The sequence below is a fragment of the Sylvia atricapilla genome, chromosome Z (assembly GCF_009819655.1).
Source record: "Sylvia atricapilla isolate bSylAtr1 chromosome Z, bSylAtr1.pri, whole genome shotgun sequence".
In the NCBI taxonomy this organism is placed as follows: domain Eukaryota; kingdom Metazoa; phylum Chordata; class Aves; order Passeriformes; family Sylviidae; genus Sylvia; species Sylvia atricapilla.
The window spans coordinates 31,240,505-31,263,227 of record NC_089174.1 but is presented as its reverse complement, the minus strand read 5'-3'; the positions used below and the strand labels follow the sequence as shown (position 1 = coordinate 31,263,227).

Sequence of the window (22,723 nt, the reverse complement as noted above, 5' to 3'; positions counted from 1 at the left end):
TTAAAAAGCTCTATGGCACATAGGTGTTGGACTGTTCAAATCTGTCAAAAGTAAACCAAAATCAGTGCTTAAATCTGATCTGTGTTAGACTTGGTGGAAAGTGAAATGCCTGATTGAATGAAAAGGGAAATAAACCAAGAATTTTCTTGGAGTTTGTAATTTCCATTTAGCATTTTCTGGTAGGTTTTTTTGCTAGTAATATATTTTCTGCTTTGTAGATTTCATGCTTAAGATTCAGGTGCAATAAAATGTACTTGGTTCTTTTGTATGCAGCTCCAAATCTTAATTTAAAGGAGAGTATGTACCTTCCTTTGAGAGTGTTCTCTGCAAAGGTGATTTAAAGTCAGTCCAAAAGAAGAGACTTTTGGAACTGGCCGCAATGCTTGCTTACAGTGGTGATGAATCTTTTGGTTGAGGCAAAATACAAAAAGCATTGTAGGGTCCATTTTTCTCACTGTGCGAGATTAAGAGCAAAAATAAAAAAAAATTACAAAACAGGATGTTCCTAAACAGTATGATTAGTAAATAGTTAAGTTTACACTGCAAATTGTTTTTCACTGGGTATACTGATAAAGCAGTGAGGAAAAATGGGAGAAGGCATGTTTGCTGACTAATCCCTGTTATATTGACTGTTAATTCCTTTCTGCTTTAGGGAATTTGGGCAGCTTGCCTTAGATGTGCTGGACAAAGCATTCAAACAAAATGAGCAGATGGCCATGAAGTTACTGACCTATGAACTGAAAAACTGGAGCAACTCAACTTGCTTGAAGCTGGCAGTGTCTGTGAGGCTGCGGCCCTTTGTATCCCACACGTGCACACAGATGCTGCTCACTGACATGTGGATGGGATGCCTGAAGATGAGGAAGAACTCCTGGTTTAAGGTAGCATTGGTCTGTTTTTTTCAGAGCATCTTGGTGCTTTTTAGATGCTTATTAGATGGGATTTTTGTTTATGAACGTGGCTAATGCAGCTTCAGGCAGCTGTGCTTAAGCATATGCTGAACATGAGTGTCTAGGAATGTGAACATCTGGGAAACAAAAAGCAGGGGAGGGAGGGGAAAAAAGTACTTGCTTCTGTATTATTTCTGTTTTTATTTCAAAAGCATGAGTGGGATGACATTACGAGGCAAGATATTTTTGTTGCTCTTCCCATTCTCTCAGCACTTTTCAGTCCTTCCTCATCTGCTCTTGATTTCCTATACTGCCTGTTCCCTGGCAGAGCTGCTGGTGGGAAGGAAGCTTTCCAGACACAGTGAGCAGTATTGAAAGCATCCCCAGATACCATGAGTCTCTTCAAAGCCACAAATCTGCCAAAAGCAACACGTATCTTCAGAGGCTATCAGACTGTGATACAGATTCCCAGCCCCAGTGACTCCTTCCCCAGCCAGTGGAATTTCACCGGGTTTGTGCTGGCACCAGGCACAGCTGGCTGTGGCCTCAGGTTTATGCTATCACTGCCTAATTAACCTTGCCCCTCTCTTCTAGGTCATTATGAGTATTCTCCTTCCTCCCACCATCTTGATGCTGGAGTTTAAAAGCAAGGCAGAAATGTCTCATGTGCCTCAGCCTCAAGACTGTCACCAGTTATGGTACCATGGGGAAGAGAGCCCAATCAGCTCTAAAGACACTTTGGTTAGTCTGTGAGGATCAGTCATTTGTGTGCCAGGGTCTCTTTGTCCACCGCAGTGTGGTTCTGAGGAGTGAGAAGATGCTCGTCAGGTGCAATGAAATGGCTGGAGGCCAGTTCTCTCAGGAAGTGTGGGCTAGGTTCCTCCTTTGGATACAAACTTATGTGAACTTGGTACAAGTTATCTCATCTGTCCTGCATGGCACTTCTGTGCTGACCATAATGAGAAATTCCTTGCCAACCTCACATGTCCTGCTAGTGCAGGAAGGGAGCAAGCTTACTTGATGCAGCTAAGAAGAGTGCTCACCTTCTGCTTAATGTTAACTTTTGATTTTATCTACTAGTCTTTAGCAGAGGTCTAGGCTACTGATTTTCCTTGAATAATCTTATACAAAATACCATCAAAAAATATACAGACAGTGTAGCTGTGCCATATAGACCGTCTTTCACACAGTGTATGTTTATTATTGCAAATGAGATAGTTGTAATCGGACAAAGTCCAGCTACAGTTACGGTTTGTTCAGAACAAAGTTTAGGCATTTGTACCTGTCTTCCCTTTGAAACAACTTTACCTTTACAATTATAAACAATTGCTTCTTATTTTAAAAATGCTGTTTTCTTTTAAAGAAGGTTTATGATGTGGAAAAGGCTGTTCAGATGTCTGATGAAAGCCAAGTAGATGGTGGACAAAGAAACCTGCCTGGAACTAGAAAAATCTATGAGTTCTACAATGCACCAATTGTCAAGTTCTGGTTTCACACGGTTAGTCACCATTCTAGAACTTCGATTGACAAACCCTTCCTCTGATCCTTCAAATGCCACTTAATCCTGCTTTTACTTTTTCTAGCATGGATTTGCAGTCACCTAGTGGTGGGTGTAGATGGGAAGCTATTTGAAGTAAGTTTCTCCAACAATTAAGTGTAAAGTTTATCTGTTAAGATCATGCAACTGAACAGGAAAAAAAGCCAAAAACAACAACCTCTAACGCCCAGAAAAACAATTATAAGGAACTAAAGAAAAACTTCAACAAAGGTCATTATAGCAGTCAGTTGCAAAGGTTGAGATAGATTTGAAGGTGGCCTTTTGTACTTTTTTTTTACTTCACTGATACTCATGTTCTTTTCTTTAAGAATTGTCTCTGGATAAGCGAATATTTATCTATAGTAGATCATTGGCTATGGGAAATGTGCATTTCTTAAACCAATTTAATAACCCCGTGTCAGTAGAGCTCAGGATGTTTAAATCATACTGTTCATTAGGTCACCATGCACATAAACTTTTATTCTTTGAACTAGGTGTGTTTAAGTGGTTTATAGGTTGTAATCTATTATGTTAGATACATTTCTAGCATATTCTTGTACATCTAAAGTATGTATTTTCCACCTGATATAGTTTCTGTGTTTTGGAAGGCACTGATTAACCAGCAGTGACTCATGTAACTTTGAGAACCGTTACTTGTCTTTAGAGAAGGCTGGGATAGAAGCATAAGACTGACCTTGCAATCAAGGAATGCTGTGCAGATCACAGAACAGAATCACAGAATTGTTGGTGTTGGAAGGGACCTCTGGAGACCATCTAGTTCAACATTCAAGATAAAAGTCTCTCTCTTTTATGGGGATGAACATACACTCCAGTTGTTTGTTTTCTGCTCCTACCTGTTTTTCAGCTCTAAAGTAACAGTTTCCAATGATGTTTAAGGACATTCTCATAAAAACAAAGCAAAGCAAGACAAAACTTTGGAGAACTGGAATAAAGATTCTGGGCTCTAGTGTGCCAGTGTCTCAGTAGTTTGAGTACCTATAGTGAAGCCAATCAGCTGTTATGTCTGCAGAAATTTGTTTGAAGCTTTTGTGTGTATGATTATACACCATGTGTTTGGCAGATGTCGTACTTGGCATTCCTCATGCTCTTCACTTACGTCGTGTTGGTGAAGATGGAAGCAAGACCAAGTGTGCAGGAGTGGCTTGTTATCATTTATATTTTCACTACTGCTATTGAAAAAGTCAGGGAGGTAAGTTTTTCCATTCACACTTCTCATCTTTATTATAAATACCTCTCTGAAGAATGCTAAATACTGCCTTACTTTTATAGAGAATTATACTGGGAATTTATTTATTAGAAGTCTTTTATTAGAAGACCAGCTCTTGGACCATGAAAATTCATCCTAAATTTTGGCCTTAATTCTCTACTTTTCTTTGTAGAGCTGATAGGCAATGGGTAGGTCACTGCTGAATTGGGATTTGGAACCTTGATGTAGGTACCTGGTCCTTAATTTTCTTGAATGGACCACTAGACTTTTAGTAATAAAATTTCTCTTTAAATATTTAAGCTGAGTGAGAACTTGTTATGAATTAACAGATATTTTGCATAGAACAATCTATGGCTCTCCCTCAAGTCTAGGCTTCCATAAATGCACTTGGAAAAAAGCCAAAATCAGCTTTTAATGCTGGATTTATTGATTTATTGAGCACAAAAAAAAAAAAAAAAAAAAAAAAAAAAAAAAAGAAAAAAGAAACTGATTAGACCCAAGCTTCTGAACACCACTTGACATCCAAGCCTGTGTTTGGGGACAAATGCAGCTATATATTACCTCAATTATTGTTACATCTGCTCTGACATGCTTTCACAGTAGAATCAGCACATAGTAAATAATAGTAATGTGAATTGTCTTTTATATGACTTTTGAAACGCTGTACTTTCAGAGGAATAAATCTAGCCACAAAAATCCAGCCACAGTTCTGAGCAAAGGGTGCTGCAAATACAGATCACTCAGAAGACTGTGAAATCAGTATGAGAGAGGTGAAGAATTTCAAGGGACAGTAAAAATATTGGGAATATATCAAAGCTTGGATGGACTTACAAGTTCTGTGTCAGTATGAGATAGGACTGAAAAAATCTAAACCAGGATTTCCTAACTGAGAAAAATGAAAAATTTAGAATGGACAGTTTTGAGATCACTGCTATCCTCTTGAACCATCTTGATGGTGGGACAGCAGAAACAACAGCTTCTCTTTCTAGCATCACTTTGATATCTTTATTTGATTTTCCTTATCCATGTTCTAGTTCTGGTCTGTTGGCAAAGACTTTGTAGGACACTCTGTTTTAGCCATGTGGTTGGTTAACTGCTGAGGGCCTTGTTATATATAGCTGCAAACCTCTGTTTCTCTAGATTGTATCAAATAATTGTTAAAGCCTTAGGCCCTAGCAACTAGTTACCCATGTGAGTTAGTCTAGATAACTTGTTTACATTAGCGTGTTCATATGCATAAATTCTTGCAAGATCAGGGCATAACTTTTCAAAATCTCTCCTTTGCTTGGTACTTATCACTGTGATCTCACATGGCACTGCATAATTTGCCTCATTTGTGGCAATGTGCAAACGTTTTATTTGCCTCCTCCCAAGGATTCCACTTCACATGCTTGCTCAGTGAAGCTTAAAATCCCTTTGGGGCACCTTACAGTTCAAGGAGTGAACATTTCATTCTTTACCTTGCTAGTTGCCACCACTCCTTTTTTTAACGTGTCCTTGGCAGAATACAAGGATCTTTCTTTATAGTTTTGGTTTGAAATAAAGGACATTACTTATTTTCCCAGTGGCAAGGTTAGGCTAGTACTTTCCATGACTTAGGGGTTGATGAAAAGGCCGTTGCAGGTCATGACCATCCCTTTAGAAAATGCTTGTTAATTTCTAGTATGTGTGCATAACAATTCTTTACTGGCTGCTCTCTTTAGCTGAGGTATGTGCCCTTTAGTGAATGGATTCAGGTTCAGGATTCATTTTTTTCTTCAGGAAGAGCTATCTCATTTGATGTGGCATACTTGAGCAATATGACACTATAGATTGAGTAAAAGCCTCAGTTAATAGTGAATGGCAATATGCCGTAAATGGGTCTAAGATAAAAGAGAAGAAAAATACAAGAGGGGAAACGATACATTCCCAAATATAATGACATAATTCAGACAGAAAAGGTTAAATAATGCAAATGTGATTTTAATAGCATTTTATGGTATTTTCTCCCCCCATTCTACCTAGGTATTTATCTCAGAACCTGGAAAATTCCGCCAAAAAGTGAAGGTGTGGATTTATGAATACTGGAATTTTACTGATTCTGTAGCTATCATCCTGTTTATGATTGGCTTTGGTTTGCGCTGGTCCACCCCCCGTGTGCAAACTGCAGGGAGGCTCCTTTACTGCTTGGATATTATATTTTGGTATACTCGGCTCCTTGATCTTTTTGCTGTGAATCAGCATGCTGGCCCATACCTGACAATGATTGGGAAAATGGTAAGTACTGTGCTTTGGAGCAATATTTCCGTAGTTAAGGCATCTACCTTCAGGAATATGTAAAGCTCAGAAGTGAGAGAAAAGGAGAAGTAATATAATAATTCACAGTGAATGTAGTACTTGAAAATACCATGGTATTTTTCCTGTTTGTGAGTTGACCATAATCAGATTATACTTTATTTTATGAATTACATTAATTTATTCACAAAAGCCATTTTTACTTCATTCCCTACAGAAGGGTTGCATTTAAGTTAGTTTGCCAATTTAGCTTGGTCACAGTAGAATGAAAAGTCACTGTCTCTTGGAGATGGACTCACTGTGACAGGTTATTACCCTAACTCTTGGAAACTGTTTCATTATTATTTTACTTTTTATATCCCCATTTATCTGGCAAAATTTCTGTGAAATCAAAGGGTTTTTTGTTTCTCTTTTGCTGTAAGAGCTGCTTCTGAACTACTGTTTAGTCTTGGGGGACATATGAAAATTCCTACTATAATTTGCCTTGATTACTAAGAACTGTCTTCTTAATACTTTTATATTCTGTCTTTCATGGTAATTGTTTAGGAGGAAAAATAATTTTCACTGCTATTCCTTGCTCTTGGTTTGAAAGAAGCGCCACTGAGTGAAATCACTTTTGTGAGGTCCCCGCATTTTTTATATCTTCCTTCTCAGAGGGACATATGAAGCAAGTAGGACTTGTAGCTTATTTAGTCTAGGACGATGTTAACAACTACAAGATGCTCATGTATCCCAGGTCATAGAAATAAAATATTTTTATTTCCACCAGCATATTAGATTTTTACCCCTGGTTTTACACTCTGATTTTTAACAAGAGCAACTGATACTCTTCCCTAAAATGAATGTCTCTTTTACATATAATTATAATGTAACTAATTCTTTTACACAAATGTGTCTTCCAGACAGGAAACATGTTCTACATTGTGATCATGATGGCCATAGTCCTACTGAGTTTTGGGGTGTCACGAAAGGCAATTCTTTCACCAGAGGAGCCTCCTTCTTGGACACTGGCACGAGACATTGTATTTCAGCCCTACTGGATGATGTTTGGTGAGGTCTATGCTGGAGAAATAGATGGTAGGTAATCTTCAAAATATAGCTCAACAGCTTAAATTAAATATGTGCAGAAGCACGTCTACTTTGATCTCTTGAGTTTTGACAACCTACTGAGTCTGTTCCTTCTTAAACAATTCTGATTCCATTATATGTATGTATGTAATGAGTAATAATGCATGAATGAAGTTGCAAATATGAGTTTCTTTGTTAAAAATAAAGGTTAAACTCTAAAGCCTTGAAATTTAGTATTTCAAATTAAATAAACTGCAGATATTGAGGCAAAGCACATAGGAGCTAGTACTGAACTACTTCCTGGTCAGGGGATCTGCCAATGAAACAAATTTCCAATTATGTGAACCCAAAGCTGCTATCTCTTGGAGAAAAGGCTATAAAGCTGCCTTTAAGGAGGAAAGAATAAAGGAGAAAAAGAAAGGAAGAAATACCTTACCTGGCAGCATTCTTAAACAGATAAACCATGTGCACATAGGAGAATTAGAACCAATCAAGGTAAATAGGAAAAATCATGTATCTGGATTATGGCTTTGACTTTGTTTCAGTAAGAGAGAGGAATCAGGCACTCCAGAGATATTTAAGCATTACAGATGTAAGGCACTCTCATTCTACTGACTGAAGGAATAAGTAAAATAGTGCCTAAAATAGGAAAATTGGTATGCAAATAGAAATATATTCATAAGGTACATAGTTCAGCATAGACCAAATTCATTAAAATACCATGTTGCATCCATTATTACTGCTGAAACAGTCACATGTGTTTTGGTTATATAAATCAAAATTCTCTTAATGAAAACACACTGTTAAGTTTGCCAGCTTAATCCATTTAATCACTTAATAATTCTAAAACTTTAGAAATTTGACACTTTCCAAGTAAAGCTATGATTTCTCTAGTGACTCTTTATCCTGCAGAATATGTCCTGTGTTTAGGGCTGCTGCTTTATAAATATGTTTCCAAGTTTCCTCAAAAGAGGTAAATTTGTTTTAGAAATTAAAAAGATTGGAAAGTATTTATTTTGACAATCTAAGAACATCAAAAAGGTTTCCCTAATTTCCACTATTTTTTGCCTTATGTGACAAATATTCATAGCCATATATATCTTTTTGCATGAGTTAATGTTCTTTTAAGTTGTGAAGCTCTATATTTCAGTACTGATAAAGCAGCTTTTGAGCTGTATCCTTTTCGCAGCAGAGCCTGTGGCGCTCCTGCCTTAAGGATCAAAGATCTGGATTTCAGCTTACTTGGGTGAAACCATCCCCCAAATACATTCCAGCTGCATCATATTTCCCCTTAACAAAAAGTGGAATGACTGGCATAAGAACTGGTATATATGAAGTGGTGTCTGCATCTTCTTAATGATGGTACCTAGGGTGGTAGTAGCACAAAGAGGTCTCAGTTCTCCTTTAGGTGGAATTTGATCTTTAATTTGGAAATTTAGTGATGTATCTCTGTGAAATTAGTGAAGACTATTCTGTTTCTTGCTGCGACACGAGAAGCACAGGCCATTGTTGTGCTATGCTCTGATTTCTGTGCTACCCATGTTCTGCATGTCCTTTATTTCCAGTCTGTGAAACCGATGAAGACTGTCCTCCTGGCTCCTTTCTCACACCGTTCCTGCAAGCTGTCTACCTCTTTGTGCAGTACATCATCATGGTCAACTTGCTCATTGCATTCTTTAAGTAGGTACCTTGGTATATTGCTGCAAAAGCAACTAAGATATGTTCTGCCAGCACTTCCTAAAAGTTTTCACCAAAAATGCCCCAGCAAGGTTGTGCTGGTGCTGGTGGTTGTACCCCATCTGCCACAGGGGTAAGTCAAATAAAGGAAAGAATGGTGCTAGCCAAACGTGGTGCAAGGAAAGTGACAGGGAGAAGACAACTAAACTCTTTTGCCACTTAAAAAGGATCTGACTCTGTGAGAGCAGACAATTGCAGTTGGCAAAAACCCCAACATTAATTAATCTCTGAACTAATTTTCCCTTCCTGAAAGTTGTATTTGTTGTGCTAAGAGCCCATATGACATTCATCATGGGGCAGGCCAAGTGTTAAATGGGCAGATAAGTGGAAGGTGTTCAAGCAGAGAGGATAATAATTGTAGGAGTATGCTTTTCCTTTAGGAAATAATTTGAGAATCCTTACTTGATGCAATCTCATATGTTCTAGACTGAAATCTAACTGTAGTGTTTCCAACAATTTGCCTTTTAATGTGTGCTGCCAGAACAGAAAGAGTCTTTATAGTAATTCATAGTAGTCCTATAGTAATTCATAGTAGTCCTATAGTAATTTATCAGTGTCTTTATAGTAATTCTAACCCTTCATGTTTTAACATGAATCCCATGTAGGGGATCAAGTTCTGTAAAATAGTAGTAAAGAGCAGCCTAACCCAAACAGTTATTTTTATTTTCCTATAATTCTAGCATTCCTGTGGAAGAAAAAGTCAGCTGCAGGTTAAAAAAAAATCAGATTAATACAAGAAGTCATTAATACACAAAACTCCTAAACCATCAAAACTCATTCTATTTCAAGTTCCAATAAGAAAGCCCTTTCCTGAAATCGTGTCAAGGAATCAAGCTATTGCTTTATACACTATGTATTATTTTACATGTGTGAATTTGTTATTTTAATTATTTCTGGAATTAAACTTCAGTAAGTATGGCAAATCACCTGCATAGTGATTTGATTGTTCCAGAAATGGGACCAGAAATGGATGAGTATGAGAAATATATTTAATTATGCTTTCAGAAGAAAAGTTGATATTTTTGTGATTATATGCTGGGTGTGTAGAACGACAGTGCACCTGAAATGACAGTGCTAGAAACCACAACATTTCGTTCCTGTGCTTGGGTCTACCATAGTAGATACAGAAAATTATTCATCTTAGCCATGTTTAATAATTTCACAGCTTCAATCAGTATTCTGCAAAAGAGCAGCTCATGTGGCTGCAGCAAATACATTTTTAGGGGGAGTGCAAAAAACTATTACAGTCTTCCCTTAGCCGGACATTTACTTTTAATCCAGTCCAAAGGGGCAAACAATGCTAAATTCTCAGTTAGGATATATATTAAAATTTAAATAGTATGACTGGGATTTCAAAGCCACGTCAGTGGCAACTTCAGCCCACCTCCCATTAATGTGAATGGGAATTGGAGCTTCAAATCTGTTCAGCAGCTTTGAAGGTCTCATTCTCACTGCACTAGCTGAAGGCACATGCTGCTACTTTATTAAATGATTTACCCCTGGATTCCACTGGAGGAATGGGACCAGTGTCAGATTAGATCTGTAGACAAGTATCTTGTGCTGTACTGGGAGCATTCCTCACATGAGCGTTTTACCCTCCTGCCCCTCTCCCTGTGTGGTTCTCTCCTCAGTAATGTTTACTTTGATTTGAAATCCATATCGAACAAGCTCTGGAAGTACAACCGCTACCGCTACATCATGACGTACCACGAGAAGCCTTGGCTGCCTCCACCATTCATCCTCCTGAGTCATGTTGGGCTTCTGATAAAGCGCATCTTCCACCACCAGCCCCCAAATGAGCTGGACCAAGAGGAAGGCGATGTTGGGCTAAGTAAGCTGGGAAATAGTTGATCATCACTCCCATCACTGTGGAGTTAAAAAAAAAAAAAAAAAAAGATGAATGCTTTGCTTTATATTTGGCTGTTGCTGTGCTACCTACTGTTCATCAGTCAAGATACGTCACAACTCTGAGCTGAAATAAAGTGACAGCAACTTATTCTGTAGGAGCTACATTCTTATTCTGTATGAACTTTGTGCATTGGCTTATCACTGCACCTTATCTTTTTCACTTTTCTCAGCCTGGACTTCTTGGCAGGTCCTTCCTAATGCCTTCTTAAAGTGATGCCAGTTCCCTGTCCCACTGTCACTGGCTCGGACAGGAGCAGCCCGAGCTGTTGTGGGAAGGGGACCTCAAGATGCTGGGATGGAAATGAATAGTCAGTTGTGGAGCTTGGTAGTGAGTGCTAGGCAGGAAAATGGGGAAGAGGTGGCTGTAGCCATATCTAAAAATACATTGGGAAGCACTGGTATACAGTATTATACAGCCTCCTCCTTTCTGGTGCAATGTACACCCTTGATGCCTTATAACAGAGGTGGGCAGACCCTGTGTGGGTTATGCCTTAGAATTTTCTCTGCTGAACATGAACCCCTGAAGATATCTGGCATGTTCACAGAGCTCAAAAACAGGCTTACCTAATCAATGCTAAACTGCTGCACTGCTGCTCCCTGGTTCAGCTCCCCCATCATGGTTGGATACACCAGCCTGCCTTTGAAATGCCATTGCTTATTTTGTGTGCAAGAACAGTGTGAGTCAGTGACACGGCATAGAGGGTGTCTTGTAAAGAGCATTAGGCTAAAGGAAAACTGAAACCCTGCTTAGCACATCTAAAAATCCTTGCACAGAAGAGGGCTCATGCCTTCCTTATATATCTATCAGAATGAGAATTTTTTATGTTTAAGCACTTCTGAGCACCTTTTCTATACACTTATGCTTGACAGCTTTCTTTTACTTTAGTTTTGGTGTTATAATTGCTTTTCTCAGCGAGTACCCAGGGCCATCCTGTGGAAAATCAATACCGAGATGCAGAGCAAAATTTTGGAGGAAGGAACACAGGTCAAATAGGGGAAAAAGTGCTTGGAAGGTGATCAAGTCTCGTTTGGAGTGAGAGGTGGAACCCCAGAACACTGTGGAGGTCTTCACTGCTGAGCTGTGTGTTGCAGCTGAGTACTGCATCCTTGTAGCAAACACCACCTTGTTGCTAGGAACAGGCACCTCCCTAGCATGTACAGTAAAGAGTTTGGTACATAAAAAAGGACAGAAAAGAGGAGCTTGTAAATGTGGATTTTGAACCAGAGAAGCAGCTTTCCACCATATCCATTTCTTTGTAACGGAGCTGTTCTCTCAGAAGCCTTGGTGTGCTAGAGGGATAGCACCATGAGTAGCCGAGTTATGGAATTTTAAACTTCTAAATGCTTTTTTCCACTCCAGTAATCTTGGGGCGGGGGGGAGGATCTAAAGGTTTTATACATATGAAATTATAGTAAGGGTATCTGAATATTTTATACATATGAGCATATGAACCAGTTAGGTGAAAAAAAAAAAAAAGGTTTTGCAGCTTTGAGCACCTGAATGGAGTCTGGGTGTTGTAGGTGACTAATTAATGCCTGGGCCAACCTGCAGTAAAATTTTTGTAATGTTTACATATTCATATCTAAGTCTTGTGAGTGACACATGTATAACAAAACAAATGAAAAGATTTGAGAAAATGCATATTTGTGAGCAGCCATTCGGGTGTGTATTTTTGAGCCTTTTAAGGGGAGTGTACTGGCATTTTTGTTTGTGTGGTTTTGTTCCCTGTGTAAGGGAAGACAAAATCCCACATTTTCATATATTTGAGTCATTATACTCAAGCACAAATTCATACAGTTAGGCCTGATTCATTCTTGTCAAGGGAGGGAGTGTAAGCAAGTTTTTGACCATTCTTTTTCTTTTTTTTTTTTTTTCTCGTGCATACTCATAAATTATTGCAATTATTAGCATGCTTCATACTGATTTCTACCCCCTTTATTCAGAGCTCTACTTGAGTGATGAGGAGTTAAAAAAACTCCACGACTTTGAGGAACAGTGTGTAGAAGAATATTTTCATGAAAAGAATGAAAACCTGAGTTCCAGTGGCAGTGAAAGGATCCGTTTGACCAAAGAAAGGTGTGTTTAGATGCATATTTATGTTCTTCGCATAAATTTGTCATATAAAAAGTTTTTGTCGAGTTAATGCTTTTGAAGCTGGTTGTGGCCACTGTGAACATGCATAGGCCATGTTAATTTGATGGAAATGTGTCTCTTTCTGTATCTGCATGTGTTTGAGGAGTGTGTCAGATCTGTCTGGGAAGCCTTGCTGATGGAATTACATCCCTAGGTGTGTGTACATGGTAAAAGAGGTACAGTGAGTTGTTGCTCAGGTTGACTCATGCAGATCAGGTAGCTCTACAAAAGCAAGCCAGAGAACAGCATACAATATGTAATTTTATTTTAAAACTTAGTAGTGTATTTACACTGTGAGAGTGTTGCTTGTGTTGAGTATAATTGCTATTTACAGAAACAACCAGAAAACCAGTATACCATTATTTGCAATACAGTGTCTTGGTTTATACAATATCAATACACAACTACTGACAGGTTTCAAAACATTCAGTGTTGGCCTAATTTATCTTTCTATTGTAATTAATGGCAAATCTGGCGTTAAGTTTAATGGGAAGATTTAAAAAAATGAACACTATAAAAACTCTTAATGAATGCCAACACTGATTTCATCTAACAAATTTGTTTTGCCTAAAGAAAGCATAATCTTATTTTCTGCATGTTAAAATTAAACACAGAAGCAAAATAAACATCCCCTCTAAAAGAAATTGAATAAGTAGCTTTGTAGCTTTGTTCAGAAACTGCAGAATTGATTACTTCAAAAGGTTTCATTTACTGGATATAGATCTGGAAAGGAATTTTTTTCTGAGTGCAAGTCTCACTGTCAACACTCTTGACAGCATTGCATGACATCAATGCAAGAAATTAATTTAGATGAATAAAATGTTCTGGAACATAGGTCCTTGATTTTGTTCAGCAATGGCTTAATGCTACATATTTTAGTTACTCTGTGACAAATGGAAGAAATGACTACTGCATACTACCTGCAGCTAGCTTATCATTGTCTTAGTGATAAAGTATCAGAGAAAATTTTCAGGAAATATGAAGATAATGATTTTGTTAAAATGGTGTAATCCCAGGCCAAGAAGTTCCTTCACTTTTCTCTGGGAATTTGAGGATAATAAAAAGGCTTTGGTTTTTTGGGCAGTTGAATTGTACCTGAAGGTTACCAATGCCATTAGATGCATAGAATCTACTTCTGTAGGCTAAGTATGTTCTTGCGAAGACATGTTTCTCAGCAGTCTCTAGTACTTGAAAAAGGCAGGATTAAAGAGTACCTGGAAGTTTGTGTGAACCTTATCCTTCCCACGCTCGCACAAGAAATGTAAAATGCAGGTTGTTCATACGACAGGAAGTATATGTCATTTGCAGCCATAATCAATGTAACCTGCCATCAGTGGTTTAGTAGTTCTATGGCAATAAATGGGTATTAGTGAGAAGGCAATAGTTTTTAAAATAGGAACTCTTTATGCAAAAAGTCTTGCTTCCTTAAGAAACCCCCTAGCAGTTCGGCTGGGTTTTGTCAAACACAGATATTAATGGGAATGAAAGTCATCATAAAAAAACCCAAAAAACCCTATTTGAAACACTAACTTTTTGAAATATGTTAATTTTCATTGTTTCTTTCATCATCTCATAAACAGATGTAAAAATCTATGTTCTGGTATTTTAGTTATGTTTTCTTTTTCTACCTAGAGTAGAAGAGATGTTTCAACAACTTAAAGAAGTGCATGAGAAGGTATTTTATATCAAGGAGTCTTTACTCTCCCTGGACAGCCAGCTAGGACATTTGCAAGACCTCTCTGCCCTAACAGTGGATATTCTGAAAGTGCTTTCAGCTGTAGACACCTTGAAGGTGGAAGAAGCCTTACTGGCTGACACAAAGCATCATACCTGTAGGAAGCTGCCCCATAGCTGGAGCAATGCATTCTATTCCAAGACCCTGAGCAGCCTGGATGGCTTGGATGACAAGAAATACCACTATTACAGCATGCCACCCTCCCTCTTACGGAGCTTGGTAAGGACTCAGGCTCCGTCAGAGTGCAAACTCTTGAAGTCTGAGAGTAACAAGGTGGTTACTTGTTACTTAGAAGATATCTCTCCAAAGGTAGAAATGGAAACAGACACAACCACTTCACGAGTATCCTCTGAGACTAAGTCGACTCCTAGGTATGGGCAGTTTTTGCTGGTGCCCCCTGACCATCAGGGAGGGTCTTTTTCTGAGGATGTCACCTTAAATTTGTCCTTTTTAAACACTACTTCCAAGTGTAAGGATGAATCATTCAGAGATGGCCTGGAAAGTGGCACTCTGGTTCAGCAAAATGTGCCAGGTATCAGCTTCCTTGGAAAAGAGACAGAAGGTTATCAGTGGAGCCAGAGAGAACTTGTTATCCATTTGCCATCGGAAAAGACTAATGCTGCAGGAGCTGCTCAGCCTCTTGATCTCCAGCTACCGCTGGATATTGAAGGAAGTGCAGTACCCCCCTGCCATGACAGGGAAGAAACTGACGGTGGTTATGTGAACTGGGGGTTCTCTGAAGGTGATGAAAAAGGAGTTTTCACCTCAGATTCAAAGAAGAAAGCTCTGTGGCTACATTCCTCCTGTGACAGGGACAACAATTACCAGAATAATCCCACCAGGCATGTCCAGTTAAGTGATTCGAAGTCCTTCTCCTACAACTCTGTCAAGTCATGTCAGAGCAGCAGCAGCATCTCTCAGAACAGGCTGAAGCGAAGCATCTCCTTCTGGATCAGCCCTCTCTGGAGGGACCGGAGTTTCTGCAGAAGCAACAGTTTACCATCCCCTAAAAAAAAGAGATCAGGGAAAATCTGCAAAGCTGTAGGAGGTAATTATAAAACATTAAAACTGTACCGTAGATTTTACTGGAGAGTTGAAGACATTACAAACATGTTCATTTGCACCCAGAAAGTATTAGATGCAGTGGAGGATAGTAGCAGAGAGTCCAGAGCTACTCTTTCACATTGTTTGGGTGGGTCTGGCTGTTGGGAATATCTGAAGTGTGCTTGGTATGCAAGTTGCAACACACCTATATATCAGCCATCCTGATCTGCCCCATCTCATGGAATCTCCATGTCTGTGACTACACAGCCTGGCAGAAGGATTGTGCTCATTCTGGGGAAGTCTCTTGCTCTGGGGATGCAAAGACAGAGTTGCAGCAACCCAAATACATTATGTGATCCTGTACATGGGATACATGGACAGTATTGGAGACGAGTGCATGGAGAATGAAAATGCATACACTTCTGCACTCAGTTTAAATATCTCCCTGTCTTCCACCAAGTTTGTTTACCAAGTGCTAAAATGCATCACATTGCAGATTTAATTATGAATAGTATGATATAATGTATAGTATAATGTATAGCATAATATAAAACAGCATTAGTTGTTTTATGTTTTGTAATGGTGCACATCTTTACATGGAACTGCTTGAGTACTAAATTTGGATGTCACAGTTCTTTCTCAGATTGCTTTAAACATCTGCCAATTCTCAGTCTTCTCAGATTTTTCCTTAGTAAACAGAAACTGTGTAGCTTAAAGTTTTTTTTTTTTTACTCTTTCCTGCAGAATCTTTAGGATCCTGTGAGCTACCCCACAGTAAGGCCACAAAAGCAAACCAGCAAAACAGAGACAGAATGTCTGGGAGAGGAAAGAGGAATCAAAAACCTCTTCAGGTGCCGGTATGGGCAAATGCAAAAGAATTGTGTATTTCAAAAATATCTTTTTCATTCCTTCAAGCAATTCTGCAGTGTGATTTAACTGAAAATATATATATTTATAGTGCTGCACACCAGCTGCAGCATCTCCTGTGTGTCTCTAGCTTTGGTTCAATTTTCCTTGTTTTTGAATGTGTGGGATTTCTGTTTTGAACATGGTTTCATCCATGGACTTTGGTATACTGTGGTGATTCTGATTTTGTGGTGGTTCACAAGCATAAGTCTGTCCTTGCATTCCAGCTGTCAGGGGAACTTGTGGAGGCTTCATGTGATCTAGGATAGACTTAAGCAGTGACCATATCCAGGGGGTACACAACTGTACTAAAGCAAATTAGGCCTCATAATGTTGTCTCCTACCACAAGAGTTCCACAGACTTTTCTGTGAATCCTTCAAACTTGGCACGTTGCAGAAAATATACTGATTGTGTATATATTTGAGGCAACTTTTACAACTGTGTCTGTGTGATCATAAATAAAAATCTATTTCCTAGAGCTATAAAGGAATTTCTGGGGTCTTCATTATCTGGAAAGGATTATTTATCACTGTTTAATGAGATGAATACTGAAGACTGGTTTGTTTACATAAGATACACAGGACAGTAAAGGATCTTGGACTTGAGCTTTGAAATCTGGTATCTCTGGACGTATGAGGTCTCAAAGTTCAAATACCTTCAGATAGTGTGAGACCTTTCATCCACAGTACATGCTAGACAAAAGCAACATGTCTTCTGCAGTTTGTGAAAAACAGGGAAAATACGTTTCTTAGTTGACAGTGCATTCATTAATTGGCATTTCAGAGATGGTCTAAAGGGCCATATCATATGTTGTCAGAGGAACTGTGGAGATGCTAGCCATCCTGTAAATTCAGTATTGTTTTGTTTGTGTCTTGGCAGGTGATTAGAGTGGATGATTGTCCCCAGAACACTCAGGTGAACTCAGAGCCTGCAGAGATCAATGTCTGGGATGAGCAAGAGAAACACAGCAAGAACTGGCTCACCGTGTCTAATTTCAGTCAGCTAAGTATGTTACATGTTGCAAATTTCAGAGCAGCTTTTAAAAAGAAGTAAATAGAATTCAAAAAAATCTAAGTGTTATCCACCATTTTCACCTCATTGCATAATTTTCCATAGAAATATACTTAGTTTGTCTTATTTGATGCAATATTGAAGAGGCAAAAGAGTGAAAGGTTGGATGGAAGATCAAGTGAATCTTTTTGCAACCACTGCCTGTCTTTCACAGGAGATAGTTGAGTGATAATCCTCAGGAATAAATAAGAAGCAAGTAGAATGATGTCTTTGTCTCCTCTCCTGAAGTGTCTTCTATAGTGACGTCTTCTAAAGTCAAGGCATTTGTTGCTAATTGCAACAAATAAACTCATAATTTTTCAAGACATTTGCCCTCACAGGCAGTACTTTGATACTGTATTTGTTGGCAGATGCTCTGCCTATATTATTAATTTCTCATTGCTCAGAAACACATCCTCCAAAGAGAAGAAATTAATTCTGTATTTTCTCTTTTGGAGTGAACAGGAATGACATTGTTACTTTTCTTTTAGTAATTCTCCATCTCTTTTATTCTCAAAAATTCTATGCCTTAATCATCTATCCTTTCAACTTTGCTGTGATCTGGCTCACTGTTTTCATCCTGTGAGCTGCTGAGAGAAGTACCAGACAGTGCTGTGACTCAGTACACGTGGTCTGAGGAGGGCTGTACTCCAAAGTCTGCTGGAAAAAGTGGAAGCAGTCTGTTTAACCCTATGAAATTCTGTCATTGTTTTTTTAACTCATTACACATTTACTGGGACATTATGGTACACAGGTGTTTATTTTATAACACTGCATAGCTACTTAGTTTATAGTGATAGAGTTGTTCATTTACCCTCTAGAAATAGCTGACAACTTCTCTTTTTACTAGGTTTGGAACGCCTCCATTGCAAGCACCAGAAAATTAAAAATCCAGACGTCAGTAGGCATACCATACCATTCTGTGATTACCTGAGGCATTCTCGAGAGGTAAAACATAGGATTATGCATCCTAGTCCATCATTTTGGCTGGGATGAGCCCAGAGTAGCTCTACAGTCATCCCTAGATTTGCCAGTAGAGTTTCTTTGTCATGGCATATCTCTCTGAGAGATGTGAAGATTTGTTGTCAGCTGGTACAGTGTATGTGTGGAAATAAATGAATAATCTAACACCTGCTAAGATTAACTCTACTAAGATTATTGAAATAGTTCCTTAAGTTATTGAATCTTAGAGTGGTTCTGAATATGAACTCTAGTCACATTGTGCTGATGTTTCATCAGACAGTGAGTGAGCACACAACTTGGTCTTGAACTTGTGGGTGGAGTGGATTAGAAGAAAATTTTGGAAAGTAAGCTACATCACATAGTTGTTGCAAAGGGCGGATAAATATTGATCATAATTGCAAAGCATCGATTTTTTAACCATTATCTTACAAACATCACATTTCCTTATTTACCAGAATTAATCTGCAGCTCTGTAATCTAAAGGTTCTCTTCCTGTGTGAACTAATACAGGCTCCTTGAATTTGATGGAACTAGACCAACTTACATTTCCTGAAGCCTTGAGCAGGAATCTGGATTGTGGAAACTGCTACCTGTTTTAAAATTATGTAGCTAATAGAAGAAAATGTACCATTCATTAAATTTTACAGGGGTATCTCAGAGATAAGAAAGGAAATTAACAAAGAATGGATTAAGAAAAGGAAATGCAAGACAAGCCTTTCCTCTTTCTTTTAAAGAGCACCAAAGCACCTTGTTTTGGTTATTAAAAGGACTTTTGGTTATTAAAATGGAGGTCTTTCAGAGATTTGATTATTCTTCACTGAAAATGTTATAATTTTTCTTTTTTTCTTTTTTTTAGGAATAAAAATGAAGCAAGTAATTTCAGTTATGCTGTTCTGAGTGTTGTAGAACTTGAATTCCAAATACCAGGGACAAGAGCTTTAATGTTTCAATTTAAAAAATGGTAGGGTTTTGTATTAAAAAGTGACAAGAGAGAGAAATAGAAATAAATTTACGAATCCGTAAAACCAAAACTTAGACTCTAAATCAATAAATTTGTGAAATGTGAATCACTGGATCAGCCGGGCAAAATAAAGATAATATCAGGAAAACTGTGTAAGGTAGCCAAGTAATTGGGTGCTTCAAAGCCTTTATTAAGATATATTTGGATAAAACTCAAGTGTGGTATTTTTTAAATTGTGAAAAAACCATTCTGCTGATTAATAGTGGTATTGGAATTATGCTGAAACCAGTCATTTCTGAAACACCAACTTCAAATAATTTATTCTTCCAAGGTACAGTCTCCAGTATCCACTGAATTGTTGTGCGTCTCTCTGGACTATGAAAACTTCTATTTGTCACTGAGATGTAACAAAGTTGCTGCATCCAACTATTGCAGTTAGAGAACTATATATTTTAAAGATGTGTATCTTTCCAAAAGTAAAGCTTCTCACTCATGGCATACCAAGGGTTCAGAAATCCCCCTTGAAGAGTAGCAGGGACCAAAGCAAGAAAGGGTATAAGAAGCTTTTGTCAAAGACTTTTCATGTTCAAAGCAAGCTACAAGTTCAAAATATGAGAGAAATTTTGAAAAAAAAAAGTGATTTAAAATTCAGGTTAAAGGATAAGTTGAATTTTAGTTGAATCATCTTTAAATTTAGTTGTCCTTGACCTTTTTTTTAATATTTTTTCCTTGTCTCTGTGTGTTGTGTGTGTGTATGAGTGTTTTGTGTTTTGAGGATTTAAATTAGTCTGACTACTATTCCAAAGAAAAATTTCATTTCTTACTACTATTAGGAAGATCTGTCTGGCCCTTTTTTTTCCTAATATGGCTTGAAGTTTAAAAGATTATTAGAGTTTTTCTTTAAAGATAAGACCTGGAAAATATGTGATCTAAATATCCCTGGAAAGCTGCTCAGTGTGTTACATTCTTCTGTTGCAGGGATTTTGAGTGAATTTGTTTTCAGCAACAGTAAATATTATACCTACACTGGAATTTTCCAACATAAAGAAAGTTCTCTAATACTGTGCTTATTAGAGGACCTTTAATGAGCTTTGTGAGTACGTTGAGATATAGGTGGTGACCTGAGTATTTAATTCAAATGTCTAGAGACAACATGGAAAACAGCAATGTGAGAAAATTAGTTCCATTTTAGTGTAGGTATGGCAGTGCTATGACTCGCTTGCCTGTCAGGGTAATTATTCACGATAACAATAATCATATCAACAATTGTTTTCAAGTTTATACCTTCTTGACCTGTGCAATGTGTTTATGATAAAGATGTGCATATTTTACCAGTGAAAGTATCTCTCTTTTTTTAGGATTTCAGTAATAGCGTATTTGGAAACACCAAGAAAAGTAATCTGAACAGGAATTCTCCGTATGTATTATTAGTATGTTAAGATACTCATCAAAGAATTTCACAAAGAGACATCTGTAGGGTCTGCATCTTTCTATTTCTGTTCTGCAATATACTTAGGATGACAAATTCCTGAGAAAGGGAGAGTTAAGGCCATCCAGTTTGTTTAAGTTTCTTTCAGGGAGATCTTATTCATGGAGATAAAGGAGATCCATTTAAACAAAGTGTATGATTTTAGGTGGAATAGACACCCTTTCTAATTCTAGCAATAATTGAATTTTCTAATTCAGTCACTAAGATAACAGTTGGGACTTGATGATTTGCAAGGTCTTTTCCAACCTCAATAATTCTATGATTCCATGGTGATTCTGGGTTCTATGACCATAATGTTTTTAACTAGCCATTTCTCGAATCCAGTCAGCGTGCAAAGTTGTATTTGCTTTTGCTGTGCAATTGCAGGTCTTTTTTTTTTAATAATTACAATGCTAGCACCTCCTGAAAACTTCCTTCACTGACTGATTAATCGCTTTTGTATATTTACTAAATATTCTGCTCAGTTTTCTTCATGCATTTTCATTATTAAGCTTTGATTACAATTAATGAAAGTATGCTGGCTTCCCAAGTGGTTTCCATTTTCTTGTGAAGTTTTTAATTTTTTCGCAGATTGACTAATCATTATTATAACATTAGTAGTATTTTTGCTACATGCAGTTCTGTTTTAATGCTCCATTTCCTTTTCTTTCCTATTTTCATAAATTTCTTTATATATCTATATATATCTATATATATGTTTTTTAGTTTTTTTTTTTTTTCTTAGCACTGCACAGATAATAAGTGACAGCTTTCTAGACAATACTAGAAAGCTGTCACATCCCATGTGATTTCACCATGGGGAGAGGAGGAAAAAAGTCACTGTGTTTTTGGGGGTTTTTTTGCATGCTGGGTGTGTGTGTGTGAGGAGTTAGGATTCTGCTGTTGTTGTGTGTTTGGGATTTTTATGGTGCTTTTCTTCATCCCATCATTTATAGGCAGTGGGAAAGCTGCACACTTAGCTGCAGGATGTAGGGGCTGTTGAGTGGCTTGAATCCATCACTTAGTCTGTTGTCTTCAGTGGGGTATCTCTGGTCCGTGAGGCGAACCATATAATCTGTGTCCTGTAACAAAGACTGCTTTACTGTAGTAGTGTTTTTGCGGACAGACTTATTAATCCAAAGAATCACCAATTTTAAAAGTATGTTTTTGTACGAGTGGTGGTAATGACAGAAGTAGCTGTTAATACAGCCCAGCATTGACTAAAAATGAACAGTTGTGTATGTGATTGCAAGCTCTGTAACTGATACTGTTATTGTGGTGTAAAACATGTGAACAGCAGTGCGGACTCAAGAGCAGCTCAACACAAATCAGAGGAAGAAACATGTAGAAAAATGTGTCAGTTCTTCAGCACCTGAAGATTGCTTGCTGATGGTTGTGTTGAACAAAATTGCACTGAGAGTTATTTTGCTTTATGGTTGCTGAGTCAAATCTCTTTGCATGTGATCCATGTGTACCAGTGTTATCTTAATGATAGAAATGTTGGATTAAAATATCAAATATTTGCTTTTAAACAGATTGAGAACTCCAGAGGAAACAGACAGTAAGTTTTTCATTTCTTGTCACTCATTTTAATTCCCATTTGCAATTCTCATGAATCTGTAGTACAAAATCCAAAACGAAGTTAATTCACTGTAGTTGATGATTATTTGATATTATTTCATGTGTTAGGAACTAATTTGTACTTTAAAGTGAAAGTTTTTTTTTACGAGAAATACATTTTTCTCGTAACAACTGTACAATCTTAAAGGAAAAGAAATTATTTTTACTCTAGTCTGCCCAGTAATGTTGTCCTTTCAGC

At 37.7% G+C, this 22,723-nt stretch overlaps 1 protein-coding gene across 1 annotated transcript in view; it reads left to right on the top strand.

The window, feature by feature from the left end:
* LOC136373788 (transient receptor potential cation channel subfamily M member 6-like) overlaps positions 1 to 22,497 on the top strand; it is a 65,852-nt gene extending 43,355 nt beyond the window's left edge. Inside the window, exons 17-31 of the mRNA XM_066338765.1 lie at positions 653 to 881; positions 1,485 to 1,631; positions 2,254 to 2,388; positions 3,509 to 3,637; positions 5,660 to 5,911; positions 6,832 to 7,006; positions 8,563 to 8,677; positions 10,366 to 10,565; positions 12,587 to 12,719; positions 14,409 to 15,559; positions 16,300 to 16,412; positions 17,342 to 17,468; positions 18,363 to 18,460; positions 20,795 to 20,853; positions 22,440 to 22,497. Of these exons, the coding sequence (XP_066194862.1) occupies positions 653 to 881; positions 1,485 to 1,631; positions 2,254 to 2,388; positions 3,509 to 3,637; positions 5,660 to 5,911; positions 6,832 to 7,006; positions 8,563 to 8,677; positions 10,366 to 10,565; positions 12,587 to 12,719; positions 14,409 to 15,559; positions 16,300 to 16,412; positions 17,342 to 17,468; positions 18,363 to 18,460; positions 20,795 to 20,853; positions 22,440 to 22,497 (3,121 nt within the window). The remainder of the gene's footprint in view (positions 1 to 652; positions 882 to 1,484; positions 1,632 to 2,253; positions 2,389 to 3,508; positions 3,638 to 5,659; positions 5,912 to 6,831; positions 7,007 to 8,562; positions 8,678 to 10,365; positions 10,566 to 12,586; positions 12,720 to 14,408; positions 15,560 to 16,299; positions 16,413 to 17,341; positions 17,469 to 18,362; positions 18,461 to 20,794; positions 20,854 to 22,439) is intronic.
* Positions 22,498 to 22,723: the final 226 nt, after the last annotated feature.